Source organism: Haliaeetus albicilla, chromosome 23 (assembly GCF_947461875.1).
Source record: "Haliaeetus albicilla chromosome 23, bHalAlb1.1, whole genome shotgun sequence".
Classification (NCBI taxonomy): domain Eukaryota; kingdom Metazoa; phylum Chordata; class Aves; order Accipitriformes; family Accipitridae; genus Haliaeetus; species Haliaeetus albicilla.
In genome coordinates this window covers 23,192,259-23,211,351 of record NC_091505.1, presented here as the reverse complement: position 1 = coordinate 23,211,351, position 19,093 = coordinate 23,192,259, and the positions used below count along the sequence as shown (strand labels likewise).

Here is a 19,093-nt window from a genome sequence, read left to right as displayed (position 1 = left end):
CAGTTTATCAAGCAGTTTAAAACTCTTTTTATTTACTTAAAATGTTCAGTAAATATTGTAGAAAATTAATTTTATGATACTTCTTTTGGGGTGTATACGTAGGACTGTTGGACTTTTTTATAATGTAAATTACATCAAAATGATAGTTTTAAAGATTCTCAAAATAATTAGCTGTCTTTTAATGAAATTTAGCATTGAAAAAGGGGGGACTTTACATAAAATGACAGATAATGCCCTTAGGGAATACCACTAGCTGTTCTGTGGAACACATTTTGGGAACTTCTAAAATACTACATTTTAGGGTGTGAAGCTGAGCTGAGTGTGGAATTTTAACTTATCTTACTCTTTTATTGGGAGTTACAGTTTAAATATACTGAAAGGTGATTTTTCACCGTTTTAAGATGACGTTCCCATGTAGATATTTTATACGCTATTGGTAATTATATTTTTGTGTAAATACTATTTGGAAAATACTAAGTTTGTCTTGATAGTTCTGTAAACTAGCTGCATATGATTTTGTAATTGGAAATTTTCTCTAGGAGATTATCACCACTCTGCTATCTCAATGCAGATGAATTCAGCTTTTTAAAATCAGCCTTGTAAGACTTAAAAATCTTTTTCTTGATATGTTCACAATGTATGCCATGGGATATGCATGATCCCTTGTTCTAAATCTCCAGAATACCTGTTTAAGAGGGACTTGTTAAAAAGGAGATTAATACAAAATGAATGTATATGGTGTGATCATGAACCCAATCCATCTCATACTGAGGTGGGAAAATTATGAACAGTACATCCCATTTTGCCAGGGAGGAGTTAGCACACGTGTAGCTTAAAGCGTACCCTTTTTTGTTTTTCAGGTTTGCGATATTCAGACCCACAGCGGATTGCCAGCTCCCGATCTGTGTGTTGGCCCTGCATGCACTATGTTGGTGACCTCATACCCACCAAAGAACAACACTGGAGCTGGCCTTTAGGGGTAAGGTACTGTTCCACCACCACCTCCTTTTTAGTATATTACAATACAGTGTTACGTAATTTGCTAAACATTTTAATATTAATACTCCTATATTGTAACCTATGGGATATAAAATAAGTATATCGGACATTAGAAAAATATGAAAAATTGTAAAACCACGGGACTTATCTTGCCCTCATGTTATCCCTATGGGCTCCTATGGTGGGTGTGATATCACCAGCATAGTGCATGCTGAGGCATCACATGAATTGGGAGCTGGCAATCCACGGTGAATCTGGACATCACACACCTGAAAACAGCGAAGTAAGGTAAGTTCGAAGTTGGAAGTGTGCTGAGTTTTCCTTTAAACCTTGTTTATTCAGGAGGATTCAGCATATATTTATAAAGGTTCTCTGTTGTGTTTTTTCAGTTAATTTTAAGTGACGAGATAATAATATGTAGTGCTTCTGGTGGATGAGTCAGATCTGGAAGACACTTTCATATGCCATTGACATAAAGTAAGCATTCCTGTTCCTGAGAACTATCACTGGGAAAAGTCATCAGATAATTTAGCACTGATGGGTTAGCAGTCTGTGATTGAAGTCATATTACTTAGACAACAGAATATTTTCATGATCTGTTTTTTAAAAAAAGTCATAAAATTTTGGAACTTGACAAAGATTATAAGTCCTGCTGTGTTGATTGTTGTCCCCTTATCTAAATGTGTTTAAAAAATAGATTGAAAACATGGAATTTACTTCATATAAGAGAGCAATTTAAGCAATAGCAATTGTTGATTCAGTGTCTTTTGTTGAAGTATTTGAAACAAAAGGCAACATCTTACAAATGACAGTCTATATCAGTATCATTTTCTCAGTCCAGTTTATATTTTTCAAATTTTGTTATATTACACTTTTGCTTTTTTAGAAAAGTGATTCCAGAAGCCCTGAATACACAGGCTTCCTGGTATGTTTCCATTACTTTATCTTAAATTTTAGACACTGAAGATCTCTGAAAATACACAGGATGGTTGATGGGGGAGTAACCACTAATTTTAAAAATAATGTTGTAAGTTTGCCCCTCTAAGACAGGGCTGCCTATTTTTTAAAGGATATTGAAGATTTGGGGGCTTTACTTGAAATGGTAAAACACAGCATGTGAGTGTACGTGCTATATCCATGTATTTTACTTTATATTTTTGGCTGAAAATATTTATTCTTATAAAATTTGTAAACTTCAAAAATTGCTCTTTTGTTTTTTCTTTGTGTAATCTTTGTTGTATTGCAGTCGATGTCCTGGTAAGGCAACTATCTAAATTCTGTGGGTTTTTGTTTCTGTTGTTTCACCAGATACATAGTGGTGTACAGTCATTGTCACCCAATATTAGTTGAGTAGTTGGAAATTTTTGGCATAAAGAAAACTTCTCATCACATATATGTGCTTACTCCACTGTTCAGTTGGAAGTTGCTGTTGTTAAATAACCTTCCAGTACAGAAATATTTATTTTCTGTGTTAAACTGATAATGTGTTATGTTTATAAAATTTATGAGTTTAGAAAAAGTTGGTGTTGCTTGAGTTGCAGATCTGAAAATAACTTTACTACCACCTACCAATTCTAAAATTACAGTAACAGCTTACAATTAGTGATTTCTTCCACCCAGCCTTTAAATATTCTTTCTGCATTTTGGCAGCATGTCTAGTCATACAGTGATATATATAATCACTCCTGCCTTGTACTATTAGTTACCTCCAGTCCTTCAAAGACTCATACATGCAGTGGAAATGTTCATTGTACTAAAATTAAACGTATGTGTATTGTTTTGAAGAATATGGATGAGAAACTTCTATAAATGTTAAAAGCCATGCAGAAAAGAAAATGGTCTTTAATAAATTCAAACATAGTAAATGTATGGAAATACTTTTTCCAAGATAAGTATCTTTAAGCATCTTACCTTTTCGTGTTAGTAGAGGATGCATAATCCTCTCTTCTAATAACTCCATTCTGGCAGCATAAAAAATTTCCATTAGCAGATGCAGTAACACTCCCATGCTGGATATAAAGATGTACTAATAACCTGATGCTGGTAAACTTAAGTGTCAAAGGAATATGCCAAGTTCTCTGTTGTGGCTTTCTCATCTGTGGTGTGCATACTCTTAGTGTTCTAATTGTCCTGCAAGGTAACGTCAGTGCCATGCAGTACATCAGATTCTAACAAATTAAGGTGATGTTGTTGCTGGCGTCGATGTTATCACAGATGTAGAATGGTTTTTATTAAAAAACAAAAACTCTTTTCCTGAGGAAATTCTAATTTTTTTTCTACTGATCCAAGTTTGATATTTTTTCAGCAATGCAATTAATCTCTTATTTGCAAAAAGAAACAGCTAAAACATAGCTTTTTTTTTTAATGTTTTCTGTTTAATTTTCATCAAAATATATAACTTTCAGAGGTTCTAAAATGCAATCAAATACTTACTTGTACTTACCTACATTATATCTAGTTCTGTCCTCAATAACTTATATACTCTTCTGATGCAGTCCAAGATTTCTGAAATAGAAATAAGGTTCCTCAGTGTGGGGGTGAAAAACGGTGTTAGTTGGATAGGTGTTTCCGTGGAATCCTGTCTGTGAGCGGGAAGAGCTTAGTTTGGGATTGCTGTGGTGGATTCCCACCCTGCTGCGGGAAAGGCATCTGCTCCTTTTCCAGCATGTTCTGAACCACTTCGCATGACTGCCTGGAGTATTAAGAAAAGCTTAAACTAACTCCGGTTTACCTCAGTACACCAGGCTGTAGCCTGAAGTAGTTAAAAGCAGCTCTTAAGAGCAGTCATCACTGCACTGAGGGCAGGAAACTTAGAGGGGGATTGGGAACCGCTGCAGCCATCCCGAGGTAAGCCATCCTTTCCTCAGTAATCAGAGCCCTCCGTGTCCGCATTGAGTAGACTCCATTCTTAGTCATGAAACGCTACTGTCACTTTAATATTAATTTCAAAGATTTTAATCTCCTATGCAGATATTTTAATGTTATGTATGCAGTAAATTGCTGTATCCCTGCAGTGTATTTAATTCAGATTTTGTCTACATTTTGTGGAGTTCTTTTTAGAGGACTTCAGTGGGTGTTGAGCATTGCACAGGTTTGTGTTGGCCATCTGCACAGGAGCTAATTTTATCCACTGAGAGAAGCGTGTTGGCAATACATATGTTAGAAAGATGCTTAGTTCAGTGGCCTTCGTATTGGCAATTTGGGGTATATATATGGATATCTATGTGAATACCCTTTTTACCAAAATAGTGTTACTTCTACACTTTTAATAGTTTGAATGTAATTTTTGTTGTATAAATAAAATGAGCATTTTGAATATACAGACCAAATAATCGGAGTGACTAAGTTGCATACATAAAGAATGAGAAGTCAATTTCACATAATAGTATTTAGATTTATTGTCACTGCATCTTTTAATGCTGTATACTATACAATAATCTTCATTAATTTATATGTTTTCAAGTGATAAAGTGGATAAAATCATAATTTCTTTTAGGGTGAAGATGTAGTCAAATTTTTGATGCACACTTCTTTCATTGGGAATATACTCTGAGTCATCACTCTTCATAAAAGCTTCAGCTACTAAATTTTAAGTCACTAGTATCTTAAAGCAGTGAAACTTTTTGGGACTCTTAGGCTGCAGCAGGCAATTCTGTTTTAATTTATAACACTTGTGGATAGATGTTTAATTTTACTTACTGATACATTTTTGCTTTCTAAGTGTAATAGTTTCAGAAGTAACCAATTCCCATGTTCTCTTTGATGACAAGCTCCCTCTTGTGTTCTTCATTCTGTAATTCTTGCTGTGTTTCCTGAGTTGCAATAAAATGAGTACTGAACTTCTGGAATCTCTTTTAAGTATCTTGAGATGAACTGTTTCGTAAAGGCCATTTGTGAATACAGACCTTTACTATGCATGGGGATAATAGTGGAGAAAATCATGCTACTGATTACTTTGACTTTTAAAAAGCGTGTTTGAACCTCATTATTACTCTCTTATCTTTACAGTGGATGATGTTGGAGAAAAATTGGACCATATAGGAAGCACTCCCTTGAAAATCAGTACTGAGGTGACAAATGATGATGTTGCTAAAGATGATGGTTTTGGTTCAGAAGTTATCAAAGTGTACATATTTAAAGCTGAAGCTGAAGATGATGTCGAAATAGGTACCTTTTAAGTTCTGTGTATTCTTCCAGTAGTATGAAGTATTTCAGGGTCTTTTTGTTTGTTGTTCTTAATTTCATTTAATCCACTGGCTGGAATGTTTTTTAGAATGTGACATTTGTGGAGGCTGCCCATATGCAGTAAATACTGGGTGTGTATTAGTCTCAAGTTCTTTTCTGATTAGCAGTAATTATTTTCAGACAACCAAAGCCCAAATGCAGAAGTGGTTGAGTGTCAGCTGCTGCTTTTCTCTGATGTTGCAAGACTGTGTCAGCACAGAAAAGCCTTTAGAGTGGATTCCGCTCATTGAACAGTCTTTGGTGGCCTTGATGCAGAGAGAGGGGAAGATTTCTGGGGTTTTAGGCATACAGTCATTTCCAGACCTAATCAAGAAACTCAGAACTGCTTTGCAGTTCTCTTTTGCAAGGGATAGACCAGCACTTCCAGGTGCTTTGCAAGTGGACGTACAGCTAACCCGTGTTCTGTTCTTCATAACCTGTAGAAGCAGAGTCCCCTTACAGTTGTTTTCTGAGCTGAAACTTTTGGCTCATTCCACTTTACCCTTTGAATTTAGGCACTGAAACTCTGCCTCACTGGAACGTATCTGGCCTGGAGCCCTAGGGCCATTCACGGGGCAAATCAGCCTGATTCGGTTCTTCATTGAGTAGAGAAAGGAGTTTATCTCCCATAGACTGGTAGCATTGGCCTGGCTATGCTGCGAAAATCTCAAACTTTAGACAGAACTATGGATTAGGTCAGCAAAGTCCTCCAATTAGTAACAATCCTGGTGCTGTTTTTCAAGTGGCTTGAACTGCTACTTCAGGAAATTTTCAGGTTTATGATGCCTTTATTTTTCTTCTCTGAGAAACAAGTCATCTTTTCAGCTCAAGTTAATGGCAGAAAAGGATTGTTCCAGGGATGATCAGACTGCTAGCTAACAGGGCAGTTGTCTTTGGTTTTCTCTCTCAGGGTAGGTTCAGTATTAGTTCAGACTGTCTTATGAGTTGCTTTGTATCTTTTGCAGGACGATACAGTGTAGATTTTGGAGCCTATTAATCAAGTCCTACACAAGGTTGCCAAAGTAACTTTACATGTTTTGCTGTCCTTTTTGGAATAGACAGTATCTGATTCTGCTGAAGGTTAGTGAGTATTTCTGTGAGGCCCTGGGATTTTCAGTATTTGATCTTTAATTCGTTTCAAGTATGAGAAGGAGGTTGTGAAGACTGTGTGCTTCCTAAGACCATGGGGAAAGGATCTAGAGAAGCACCATCTTGACATCCCTTATCTATTGTGACATCTGTTTCATCTGCCAGTTCCTACATGAATTGCCAGGCCCTGTTCTTGAAATACGGTTTCTTCCTCTGGGAGGAAGTCTTGATGGACAGACCGCTAATGCAGCAGCAGGAAGAATCAAAATCTCTTATGGCTGAAAACTAATTTACAGCAGGGATGTTCTCCTGAGCTATTCTCAGTGCTTCTGATATAGCTGTGAGGTAGTCATGCAGATTACCCCATTCATTACTGGTGAGTGCTTCTGCTCGGAAAGAGCTGATTGGATTGGTAGTGTACATTTGCTGCTCAGCATTAAGGAATACAGAAACTGAGATCACAGTCTTCACAAAGAATATCGGAGATTCAAGTTTATCCATTAGCAGTAGTCTCTTGATCTTTTTGTATATGGGGGTGGGGTGGAGGGCTGTTCTTAAGTGTCACCCATTTGCATTGCAGTCTAGTTACTCTGATAAACGTCCTGGCAAAGCCACTTTTGACGAAAATAGGCTTGCGCGACAAAATCACTTTTCTTTTGTCATAAATGTGGAAGAGTAAAACTTAAAGTATAAAAATAAGTATTAAAAATTACCTGTCGTTTTGGCATACACACATACGTATACCAACTATAAACTGAGGATCAGTGACTAAAAGGAAAGTTTGTTTTTGACTGTCGATATGGAAGAGATTTCCTGTGCAGGCGTTCAGGCAGCATCTTCTGCCATTTTACATGATACATGTAATTGCAGGTTATGTACCTTGCAGTGGAGCTTATTTCTCTTTCAATTCTTCAGAATTACCTTACCTGTTCCAAACTGTCATAATGACCAAATTTCTAAATTTCTGAAGTCTTTCTCCTTGCTTCCTTGTGATCTGTTTTGTGTTGTCTGGCTCATAGGGGTACCTGCTATCTTGGTTGGCCATTTTGGCCACCATTGCCTTCAAAAGCGTGAAGGTCTCCGTACACTGTATTCCATAGACATCACCCGTCCCAGGGATTTTAATATTATCTCTATTTTGTCTAGCTTGGGAAAAAGAAATTCCACATTTTGATTGCAGTGGGAGAGCTGCTTCTGTTTGGTTGGAAGAAGGATGTTTGGCAAAGTCTCCTATTTACAAAACACTTGACAGGGAGTGATGGATCAATGTATTTGGTTTGGACTCAACCGCCTAGCTGACTATTTTCCTTCAGGACCATTCAAAGTAGCAAACAAGGTCTCTTGTTATATCAGGTGTTAGCTTGTTCTGCCATAATCTGCAGCTTCTCTACTCACTGTTCAGTCCCTGAGATGCATGGAAGACTAAGCATCAGTATTTATCTGCCACCTCTTTCTGACTCAAGCATCAGTATCACGTTCCAGGTTGGAACTTGTTCTTTTGCCTCCGTTCAAGTAAGTCAGTGGGCCAAAGCTTGTCAGTCACCTGGAGCAGGACCGTGTGGGCAGTTGTTCTCATTTCCTTCTTTCCAACTGTTACTCTTCAGATTGTGTTGTCTCCAGGGATTCGGTGCGGCACCTTGCATCCCTGCTAGCCTTTCTTTCTAGATAATGTTCTTCTTGTTGAAGTAATTGGCAGTAACATTTGCTCTCTCATGGTTTGAGAAGTGTAACCCCAGTGTAAATTACTACTCAGTCCTGTGTAATGACTGTGGGACATACACATTAGAATCTTTGTAGGAAAAATTACCTAAGAATCAGTTTTTGCAAGGTGAGTAAATAGGATTTGAGGAGAGAGAGAGGGATAAGAATTAGGTGTTCACATCTCAAGAGAGAATTTAAAGGCTGTGTTTGGACCAAGATTAGAATTACAGTCATTGTTTTGGTGGGCATGAGCAGGTGTCTGTTTCCAGTCGCACCCGAGTTCACTGCTAGCATGCATGAAAGGCTCTTGATCCTTCTTGGTAGTGATTGTTCAGCCTTGAATTTATCAGGACACACTGAGAGACCTTTTTCCTTATCTGCTCCAGAGTATTAAACTTGCATGATTTTATGACAGACATGGATGTAAAAACATTTAATTAGAGTTTTATTAAATACCTTTGTTGCAAATAAGAAAAAAAATACTTAGATCTGAATTAACAGTGGCTTTGTTTACATTTACTTTATGTGTTTAACTTCTTTTTGTTAAAGGTGGGACAGAAATTGTCACAGAGAGTGACTTTCACAATGGACATTCTGTAGCTGGAGTAATTGAACAAGGAGGTGTTGGTAGAATGCAGCGAGAAAAAATGGTTTACATGGCTGTTAAGGACTCTTCTCAGGAAGATGAAGATATTAGTAAGCATAATAAGAAACATTTTTGTTTCTCATGCTGTTTTGTACAACAATATAAACATCATGCTCAAGGACTTCCTTAATTTTTCTGAAGGATTCTTCAGCCTGAAGTGGTAGAAAACTAAGCTCATCTTCTCTAAAAATAAAAAGCAGGCTATAATTATTTAAAAGTGATGTGGATAAATGCACTTTGTGCATACTGTATGCAATCATTTCATTATTTATATTAAATTTAACATGTCCATGGATGAAGTTAATGAGGTTAGTCAAATTTCTCATTTTTCTGTTTTCCTACTGTGAATTGCCTTGTTTAATCAGCTTTCTGGCAAAGTGGCAAATGAATGTCATCAGTTACAAGTTTATAAGATTGTATATTTGAATTTATGTTGGTATTTGTTTTGGATTTATATTTATTGATATGTGTTTTCTCTCTTCAAGGAATGTCTGAATAAACAATGATCCCCTAAGGGAAGGGGTGGTTATAAATGCCAAAGGAAGAAAAGTAATTTATAGCGGGTATCAATCAGAGTGAGAGCAAATTAAACGAAGGAAAATTTAGGATGAGCAGAATAAAATTAAAGATTCATTCTTCTCCTTTAATCCAGGCTGTGCTGAAATAGCAGATGAAGTTTATATGGAAGTTATTGTAGGTGAAGAAGAAGCTACATCACTTCCAGACACACAGCTTGAAGACTCTGGCGTGAATAAAACTTTTGTCCCTGTTGCTTGGGCTGCTGCTTATGGTAGGAATCTGTATGCTTATTTTCTGAAAATACCTTCCATTATTTTCTCCCTAATCTAGCTTTCAGAATCTCTGTGCAAATGTGATGATCTCTCACCTTGTCCTAGGGGTTTGGAAACAGCTCCTTCTGATCTTTTAGCAGTGTCAGTTAGTGGAGTTGATGAAATGATGTGAAAAATTACTTTGACATCATTCATGACCTTTTTACACATAAGGTCCGTAGGCTTTTTTCAGTTCAATATGAAGAAAACAATTCCATTTTTACATTGGTGGGTTTTTTCCAATGCTGGCTTGTCAAAAAGTTACAGATTACTTTAGTAGTTGATTGTCTTGCATACAATGAATGGATTGCTACATGCTGAGTTTTGTGAAGTAGAAAGGAAAGCTTTTAGAACTTGATTCCAGCTCAGATGTACAGAACGCATGGGTTTTAATGGTTATTTAGGTTGGCTGTTGAAGATCTTGCAAAAATAGCCTTAATTATTTTACATAAGCTAGGAGGAAGGCGAAAAAACTTTAAAAAGGGAATAGTAGCAATAAATTTGTAAACATATTCCTAATAATTTTAGTTTATATACCTGGTTTAAGCCTGTTAGTGCTTCAGGTTAGAAACAAAAAGAAAATAAGTAATTTGTTCTCTGCAGCCATGCTTCAAATACTAGAAGTGTCTTATCAGCATATATTGCAAATTCTGAATATTCTTGCATTTCGTATTATTTTTTTGGATTTTGGCCTACTATGTGTATATTAAGAGGGTATCAGGTCATCAGTGGTTTATGTTGTAATTAAGTAAGCAAGTTAGTTAAAATTCATTGGTGTAATGTTTCTGAGCACAGTAGTTGGGCTGATGAAATGGTTTAGAACCATGGAGCCTTGTTATGTAGCAGTAAATACTTTCAGTCCAAAATGAGGAATATACTCTTAAGGTATTGCTTCTACGTCTGCCAGAACTTTGTAGTGCCTCATATAGATGAGTGCTGAGCAGCTGATAAGGTGCAAGTCGTCTTATCTGCCTAGTTCTACTCCAGAAAGATAAAGTACTTCGATTTCAAGAACAAATTCTGGATTTCAGATAACCTCATTTCTGGATTGGTATCTGAGGTTAAATATAAGGTTAAAGGTTTGCAGAAACAAGCATATTAATTATGAAAAGCAGGAAAGACAGTCAGCATAGTAAGCATGTAAGCACAACTTTAGTGGATATTAACTGTTCACAAAGATGTGACTTTATTTCCTGGGGCTCATAGTTAACAAAATACTGAACTGATTGGGAACTGCACATCTCAGTTTGGATAGAGTTAAGCTGTTACTTACTAGCTAAGTTAGCTTTCTCTCTGTCAGACTTTCAAAGCCATAGTCTTTAAAAAGAATTGTAATTTATAATGACTAAAATACCATTTTCTGCAGGAGATGAAAGAAGGCTACCCAGAAGATATGAAGATGGTCAAGCGGCAGGTAAGAACATGTAACTGTGCTTGGTACAGCTTTAAAACTAACTTGCCGTCTCTGAAAATGCATACATTCATGTGTCAGTTCTCCTAATCAGTGAATGCAAAAAATTATCCATAAAGTATGTATTGAAGGACTCCACAGTCTTTCCCTACTATTTTGAAATGAGAACAATCCTAGATGTGTTGTAGGCCTTCAGAGTGGGTGGGGAAGTTGGGAGGATCTGCCAGGGGTTTTAGTATAGTTTTGTAGTCAGAAAAGAGATAATGCAGTTGTTAAGAAGTAAAACCAAGTTAAATAAAAGGAAACAATCAGCATAACTGATAAGAAATTAATGTCTTGAAAATTATGAGAAATCAAGGAATATATTTGAGAATTAGTCAATGTTTAAACAATTATATTCTTTACTTTTGCCAGCAAAGATTGGTAGTGCTTTATATATCTTTTTTATATATGTTCATTGTAGAGGAATGGGCAATATTTTTTTTTTTAAAAAGTAGATATGCTGCTGTGCAATTCCAGTCATCAGTCCCAAAGAAAAAAGTTGTTTAAGATTTTTTATGGTGTCTAATTTTTGTTTCTAGGAAATAACTTGGATACACGATTAGAAAACAAAAACGGTAATGCAACACAATACCTGCAGATTTGTGATAGCATTAGCACTAATAGAGTGCTAAAACAAAAAACCAAGAAAAGGAGGAGAGGAGAGGCCAGGCAATGGCAAACAGGTAAACACTGTATGGTTATGCGTATTGTCATGGAGTGGCACTTACTCCTGTACTATTCCCTTTTTTTTTTTAAGCTGGTGCAGAATTAAAAAATATAAATTATGATTTGCATATTTCCTGTGTCCTTCCCCCTCCAATTCTGTGCATAGAAAATGTAATAGTTTTTGCCACTCAAAGTCAGTACATGTAGGGCTGATGCAATTCATCTGAAGTTTGCAAGCTACTAAAAAGTAATCATGGATATATTCACTGCACATATGATATTACTGATCTGTTTGAGCAGTTTCTAAAACAAAACTATATAAACTGTAGGTGCTGTGGATTGGTTGTTTTTAAACTACTGAACCATTCTCTGTCTGCTGCAAGTGTAAGTGCATGAATCTGAACAGCAGCTGGCTGATTTAAAACTTCTTAATCAGTAAATTTGTTTCCTTCATAACTTGTTTTTGTTTGTTTAAAAACAGCTGTTATAATAGGTCCTGATGGACAGCCCTTAACAGTTTACCCTTGTCATATTTGTGGGAAAAAATTTAAATCCAGAGGATTCTTGAAAAGGCATATGAAGAATCATCCAGATCATATGATTAAGAAGAAATACCAGTGTACAGACTGTGACTTTACAACTAACAAAAAAGTAAGTTTCCACAATCATCTGGAAAGCCATAAACTTATAAATAAAGTTGATAAAACCCATGAGTTTACAGAATATACAAGAAGATACAGAGAAGCGAGCCCATTGAGTTCTAATAAACTAATATTGAGGGACAAGGAGCCTAAGCTACACAAGTGCAAATATTGTGACTATGAAACTGCAGAGCAGGGACTACTCAATAGACATCTACTTGCAGTTCATAGTAAGAACTTCCCTCATGTCTGTGTGGAGTGTGGGAAAGGATTCCGTCATCCATCAGAGCTGAAAAAGCATATGAGGACCCACACTGGGGAAAAGCCATACCAGTGTCAGCACTGTGTCTTCAGGTGTGCTGATCAGTCCAATCTGAAAACTCACATCAAAACCAAACACGGGACTGATTTGCCATTTAAATGTGAGCACTGTCCCCAGGCGTTTACAGATGAAAAAGAACTGCAGCAGCACACAGAATTATTTCAAGGGCATAAGACTCATCAGTGTCCACACTGTGACCATAAGAGCACCAATTCAAGTGACCTGAAGCGACACATTATTTCAGTTCACACAAAGGATTTTCCCCACAAATGCGAGGTATGTGAAAAAGGCTTCCATCGTCCATCTGAGCTCAAAAAGCATAGTGAAACCCATAAAGGTAAAAAGATACATCAGTGTAGACACTGTGACTTTAAAACATCAGATCCTTTTGTACTTAGTGGGCATATCCTCTCAGTTCACACCAAGGACCTGCCTTTTAAATGCAAAAGATGTAAAAGAGGATTTAGGCAGCAAAATGAACTTAAGAAGCACATGAAGACCCACAGTGGAAGAAAAGTTTATCAATGCCAGTATTGTGAATATAGCACTACGGATGCGTCAGGCTTTAAGCGACATGTAATATCAATACACACAAAAGACTATCCACATAGGTGTGAGTATTGCAAAAAGGGATTCCGTAGACCATCTGAAAAAAATCAGCATATAATGAGGCACCACAAAGAGGCCATAATGTAATATATGATCTCAAGAAGGAAGCAATTTAGAAACTGTGATATGCTAATTGGGGAAAAAAAAAAAAATCTCATGAACTGTTTCTCCTGGTTTCAAAGCTTGATATTAAATCATAACTTTACATTCTTTGTATTAAAAGTCTTAAAAGTATTAGGGTTGACAGGGGATCTCATAGCCCTATGATTGTTGCTTATCAGAACCTAAAGAGCACTATAGAATGCAGAAAGATGGATGAATGTCTTCAAATTAATAGTGTTACACATTGTTAAGCTATAGAAGACAAAACAAAGATGGTTGTGTACCCATTTTGTCAGTAACAGCATTTGTCTCCAATATGAAAACAGTTCAGATATATGGTGGGGTTATTTACAAATTGTTCGCAAAGGCAACTGAGTCTAACTTCCTGTGCAGTTTTGAAAGGAGAGTGTTAGTCAGTCACTTGATCATAATGTTTTTAAATCGTGCCTGGAAATTAAATTCCAGAACTGGTCAAATTCGGGGGGGGGTTGTCCCTTTTTTTGTTTGTTTTTTTGTTTTAACATTTCATATGGGAAACTTTTTTGTTTCCTTTATTAGTTTAGGTCCAACAAGTAATTTTTTTAATGGTTTTCAAAGCTGCTAACCTATTTTATTGCAGGATATGATGTTTAAAATATAGCATTATGTTATGATCTCAAAGGTGGTGTTCTGGTGCTAGGGTTAAAGATGTATATGTATATAATTTCCCTTTTTTATCTGAAACTACAATTGAATGTTGTTCAGTATGGCACATATGACAAAATTAACTTTGACTTTTTTTTTTAAGGATAAAATGGATGCAGCTCGTAGTGTTGTGACTCAACACTAATTTTTTTTCTTGCTACTTTAAAATGTTCTCTAAAAAGAATATTAAAAACAAAGTTGAAAAATGTAGGGTTTTTTAATTAAAATTCAAAGTACTTAGAAGTTCTTTAGGGCAGTGTTCTTAAAAGGTATGACTATTATTGTCCTACCTCCTAATATGAAATTTTCAATATAGACATAAAATTGCACCTTTTAATCAATTCTTTAAAAAAAAATCTATACCATACTATAAACATGCATTTTCAATCTGTAAGAAAGTATATATGCAGTATTTAACCAGAAAAATATGCTGCCACTAGAGTTTGGAGGTGGATCTTCAGTTTACAGTGTATACATTTAAAATATGCATCCCTTTAAACAATGCTTTGTGTTAGCATGCTGCAAATCAAATGGCGCTTAATATAACAAGCTGGTCTAGGGCTATTTAATGAAAAACCTGTTCATAAATGTTATGCATATAATGTGTATTTTTTACTTTTTTAGTTGCTTCATGTTTGCACACAGCTGTTCACATGATAAATTGTAACTTCATGCTATATTGTGGCTTTGTGTTTCAGATAATGTTCATGTTTTGTTTTTGCACCAGATGAGAATCAGTTCCTTGAGAATAAATTTTTTTTATATTTCTAAACTTCAGAAAGTTAAATTTGGGAAATCTCTTAGAAAAATACGTGTTTTATGTGGCTGTAAAAAATGATGTACACGCTGTAAAATAAGATTGTCACTGTTATGTGGGATTATTATTTCTAAATGTGTTACTCATCGTAACGGGCATACAATAAAACGCATCTCTTGCACTCCAAATATTTTGGAGTTTGCTTTTCATTTATGGTGTTTAGGAAAGTCTCATTCTGTGTAAATTTGCCTAATATTTTTAATTACGTTATTCACTAATTAATATGTAATTACATTTCAAGTAAACAGGTTGCTTGAGGTATATGTATCAGACTATTGAAGGGAGAGTGTTGTGGGTTTATTTGACTAACTCTTTTAAGTTACAGGTAATGTATTTGTGCTTACTTCTAAAATAATTATCAAATGTGATACTGACATTCCTTTGAAATTTTTTCCTTTAAGTAAAGAGAACATAAAACTTCTCACATGTTTTGGGAAAACCCAGGTAGGTTTTGTCTTATTTATCTGTGTAATAAGAACAGCTTGCAAAATGAAATACTAAAAATATTGCTATCTTAATTTCCCTCTCTTTCTAGAATGCTTGAATTATTACATCAGTAATAGATTAAAAACTTTAAGAAGAGAGTGCGATATTAAATGAACTCTTCATCAAGGTTTTCCATCCGGCTTTTAGCCAGTGAACTCAGAGGTTTTGTACTAAAAACTAGAAATGACGCAGACATGAACCTATTCATCTGTTTGTTTATACTACTTTTTTGTATGCCCAGCAATCAAAGGAGGAGGCCGTAGCATTCCAAAAAATCTTAGAGATTAAAGTTGTGCTTTTTTTGACAATTTTAATGCTTTATTCCTGACCGTTATATTGAATACATAGACTGAAGGAGTTTCTTCATAGCAGACTGAAGATGATCATTCTGACTCTGTGACAAAGCACACATCGGTGCTGGCTCATTTTTCCACCTTACAGATGGACGGAATAATCAGGTACTTTATTATGAGTATTTTAAACGTTTTCTATAGCCAGCTTTGTAGAAAGACTTGTCTATGAGTCCCTCAGTTCGAGGGGAACAGAACAGGATGTGGGGGCTTGAAATGGCAGAAGTTAAACTTCTGGAGAGCCAGCATTTTAGACAGCAGTATGAAATCTGGACATGATGCTTTTAAGCATTGCATTCAGATCATGTTTTGATACCTTTTATTATTCATACTTGGTATTTACTGGTGAACTATATTAATGTTTACATTTTACAATGTATATTTGAGGATAACAGTAGTGTTTCTTCCAAGAAGTGCAGTGAAAGGCTTTGACCTTTACGTATCGTGATAGCTTAAAATAACATGTGTGGGCTAATTCTTTCTGTGATGAACAGTTGTTTGGAGTAAGACCGTTGTTTAGTTCAGAGTCGTTGAGTGGTACCTACTGTTCTGAAGAGCGGGCTACGCTGTGGGGCATCAGTTTCGTTACCTTGATTTTCTATTGCATCTGGTTTTTTTCTTGCCCTAAACTACATACAGTAAAGGGCACAAAAGTTTTTTTAACATATTCAGTGATAGCAGAAAGTGTGTGGTGGATGCTGGATAAAAGTTTAATTCATTTACAGCTTCATCATTCTATTAAATAGAATGATCTAAGTTTTGTAACTTTGTATTACAGAAGTTGAAATTGGTGCTGAGGTTTAACACTCTGTAAGCCCACCTAATGAGATTTCTTTTTAATGAGGGAAAAAAAGGACATACTGTTTGCAACATTAAAATCTGTGAGGACCATGTTTTTCAAGATATGAGGGAGAGAATAGTGGTTGGAAAAACAGCAACCGTAGTTGGTTATTATCAGCTAAGGTACAAACACGGGAAAGCACGTAGGGCTTGAAGCAGGTGCAGACTGGTACCATCTTCTGTCTGTGAGCCCTGCTTTTTGTGATGGCTGGGTGGAGAAACTTGAGGGTTCGAAGTTGGCAGGATGGTTACAGGCGGCATTGTCCAATGTGAAGTCTCAAGATGAGGTACCACTCTTTGGTTGGCTTACTGCATTAGCATTTTGAATGGTTCTTTCTTTATATTAATTGTTTGTCTCTTCTCTTGGCAGCGTATGGACAATGAAACCTAGCTAAGAAGAAAAGACTGTGGAAACAAGGCCTGTCAAAGAGAGGAAAAGCCTTGAGACTTAACCCACACAGTGTTAAGGTTAATGGTTTACTACCTATATGCTGTTAAATTTCAAACAGTTTAAAAAAATAAGTTTGTCAGACTTTTTGCTTGAGCATTGGTTTTAAAATTCAGTAGCTTATGATACCGCTGGGAGAGAGTGTTCTTCTACTTGGCCCTTTGCTGGTTCTGTCCAGCGCTGCTTAGATGTTTATGACAGAGGCTGGACTTATGTGGTGTTGGGTAGTTCGAAATTCCCACCAGTGCTTCTGCGCCTTCTTCCAGTACTGACATCTTTCTGTATAGGTGCAGATGTCGAGGCTTCTTGTAACTGTGTGCCCAAGCTGGATGATGAATAGGCAAAGGAGGCGGTTAAAGATGTTAGGAGGGCTCTGGTGGTTTAAAAAAAGAAAAAGAAAAAAAAAAAAGGAATCTTGTGATGGATGGATGGAGGAAGGAATCGACAAGAAAAGGCCTGTGTAATGTGTTGCAGGTGTGACATTGGCATTGTGGAGGAAAGGACGTAAAAGTTGGAGTTAGGGAAAGGAAAATAAAAGACTGTGCATGCTAGGCAAAGAGGAACCTGAGAGGAAGTGGTATTATATGCAGTGATCCTACTTTGTATATGTTTGAGTAATTCAGGATCTTTTTATATACATCTTGTGTATGTATTCATCCAAAAGAAGATAAGACTGGTAGAACCTTTTTTTTTTTTTTTCTTCCCCCTTCCAACCATGTTTTCCCAGTAGCTGAAATTCTGTATTAAAGCAAGTGGTCAGCTGGTATTCTTAACAAAAGATTTTACTAGGAAGTAGCATTTTTACTTTTCTGAAATGCAAGAATAAAACTTCACCTGAATCCTGAGCAGTTTGAGGCACAGTTCCTAGATTCTTTTCAGTGCACTTACCCAGTAAATATTTAAGAGAATTTGTTGAGGGCTGTTGTATTATTACCATGGAGGTGTCATGATTTTAAAAATGCTTCATGTCAAACAACAGTAAAATTTGTATCTCAGTACTTCCACAGATCCCTGCTTTGTATAGTCTGTACTTCTGCCCTGCCTGGCTCCCTCCCCTGAGCTAGCAGCAAACTGCCTTCTGTTACCCAAACTGATGAAGCCTTTAGGATGGGATGAAGTGCTCTACAGGCAGGTCCTGCTTATTCATTTTCAAAGTAATGGTAGGAAGCAAGTGAAGGAGAGACACTACCACCTGTAAGCCTTGCAAGTGTTCTGACTTAAATGTTGAATTGAATGATAAAAGTTCGTGGTATCGTATTTTATTACTTGTCCTGAAAATTCTGACTGGTATCTCCCATCGTTGTTGTGAAGTTGCATGATCTCTGTTCTTTTAAAGGTGCTCTTTAGTAGGCATGATCATCTTTCATGAATACGTACTTTCCTTAGTGAAGTTTACGTATGTCCTGTCTTTTGCCATTTTTAGTAAGGGCTTTGAGCTGTTTTGCTGAAACTAAAAACCAGTCCTTGCTTGTCAAATTGTTCCAGATCTGTCCCTGCAGCAACACTGACAGGGTCAGCTACCTTACCCAGCGTTTGTGGTAGAATGCCACCCCACAATACCAGGAGTAGGAAAGGTGGTGTGTGCTGTAAAGCTGTTCGCTACCTGGGTGCCCAGCATTGAGCAAGTTCAGCTGTTCTTCACTGTGTTTGGGTTTCTCCTCTGCCTGCTCCCACGGTGCTGTGTGGGATGTACAAACACATCGTGGTTGCTTGAGCAAGCAGTGAGTTTCACAAACGTGTGGAAGGGTTGCTCTAAAATATTGGATTTGTTTACTGCATTTTTTGTTGTTGTTTGAATGACAGACTAAGAACTCCCAAAAGCCAGGAGCAGTTAAAGCTGATTCATGGCTTGATCGTCATCTCTATTTTCCTTTCCTCAGGTTTCAAATGCCCACAATTAAAAGTAATGAAATTGAGAGAGAAAATACGGAAGAACAGCAGCAGAGTACTCTCAAGTAAAGGTAAGTTACCTTGACATAGTATTCAAAGTCTGCATCGACCCTTCAGACAGAATGCCAGAGGCGTCAGTAACTTTTGAACCAGGGCTCTGTTTGCCTTTTATTTTACAGCTGAGGCAGAGAAACTGTTCCACATTGCGTACTGAGTTGTGTGGTAGAGTCGTGAATAGAAACCAGAAGAGAATTTTCTCCTGCTTTTCAGTGTCAGAACAAGAAACTCTGCATGCT

At 36.6% G+C, this 19,093-nt stretch overlaps 1 protein-coding gene across 18 annotated transcripts in view; it reads left to right on the top strand.

Moving 5' to 3' along the window:
- The window catches only part of ZNF711 (zinc finger protein 711), a 46,879-nt gene extending 27,848 nt beyond the window's left edge, over nucleotides 1–19,031 (top strand). For 10 of the 18 annotated variants that reach the window (XM_069811531.1, XM_069811528.1, XM_069811530.1 and 7 more), the window contains 6 exons: nucleotides 5,008–5,166; nucleotides 8,563–8,709; nucleotides 9,312–9,449; nucleotides 10,856–10,903; nucleotides 11,482–11,625; nucleotides 12,090–14,911. In XM_069811531.1, coding sequence (XP_069667632.1) covers nucleotides 5,008–5,166; nucleotides 8,563–8,709; nucleotides 9,312–9,449; nucleotides 10,856–10,903; nucleotides 11,482–11,625; nucleotides 12,090–13,267 — 1,814 coding nt within the window. In that variant the 3' untranslated portion in view covers nucleotides 13,268–14,911. The other 8 variants (XR_011329530.1, XM_069811540.1, XM_069811539.1 and 5 more) reach the window with 8 other exon arrangements.
- The last annotated feature ends 62 nt before the right edge of the window (nucleotides 19,032–19,093 follow it).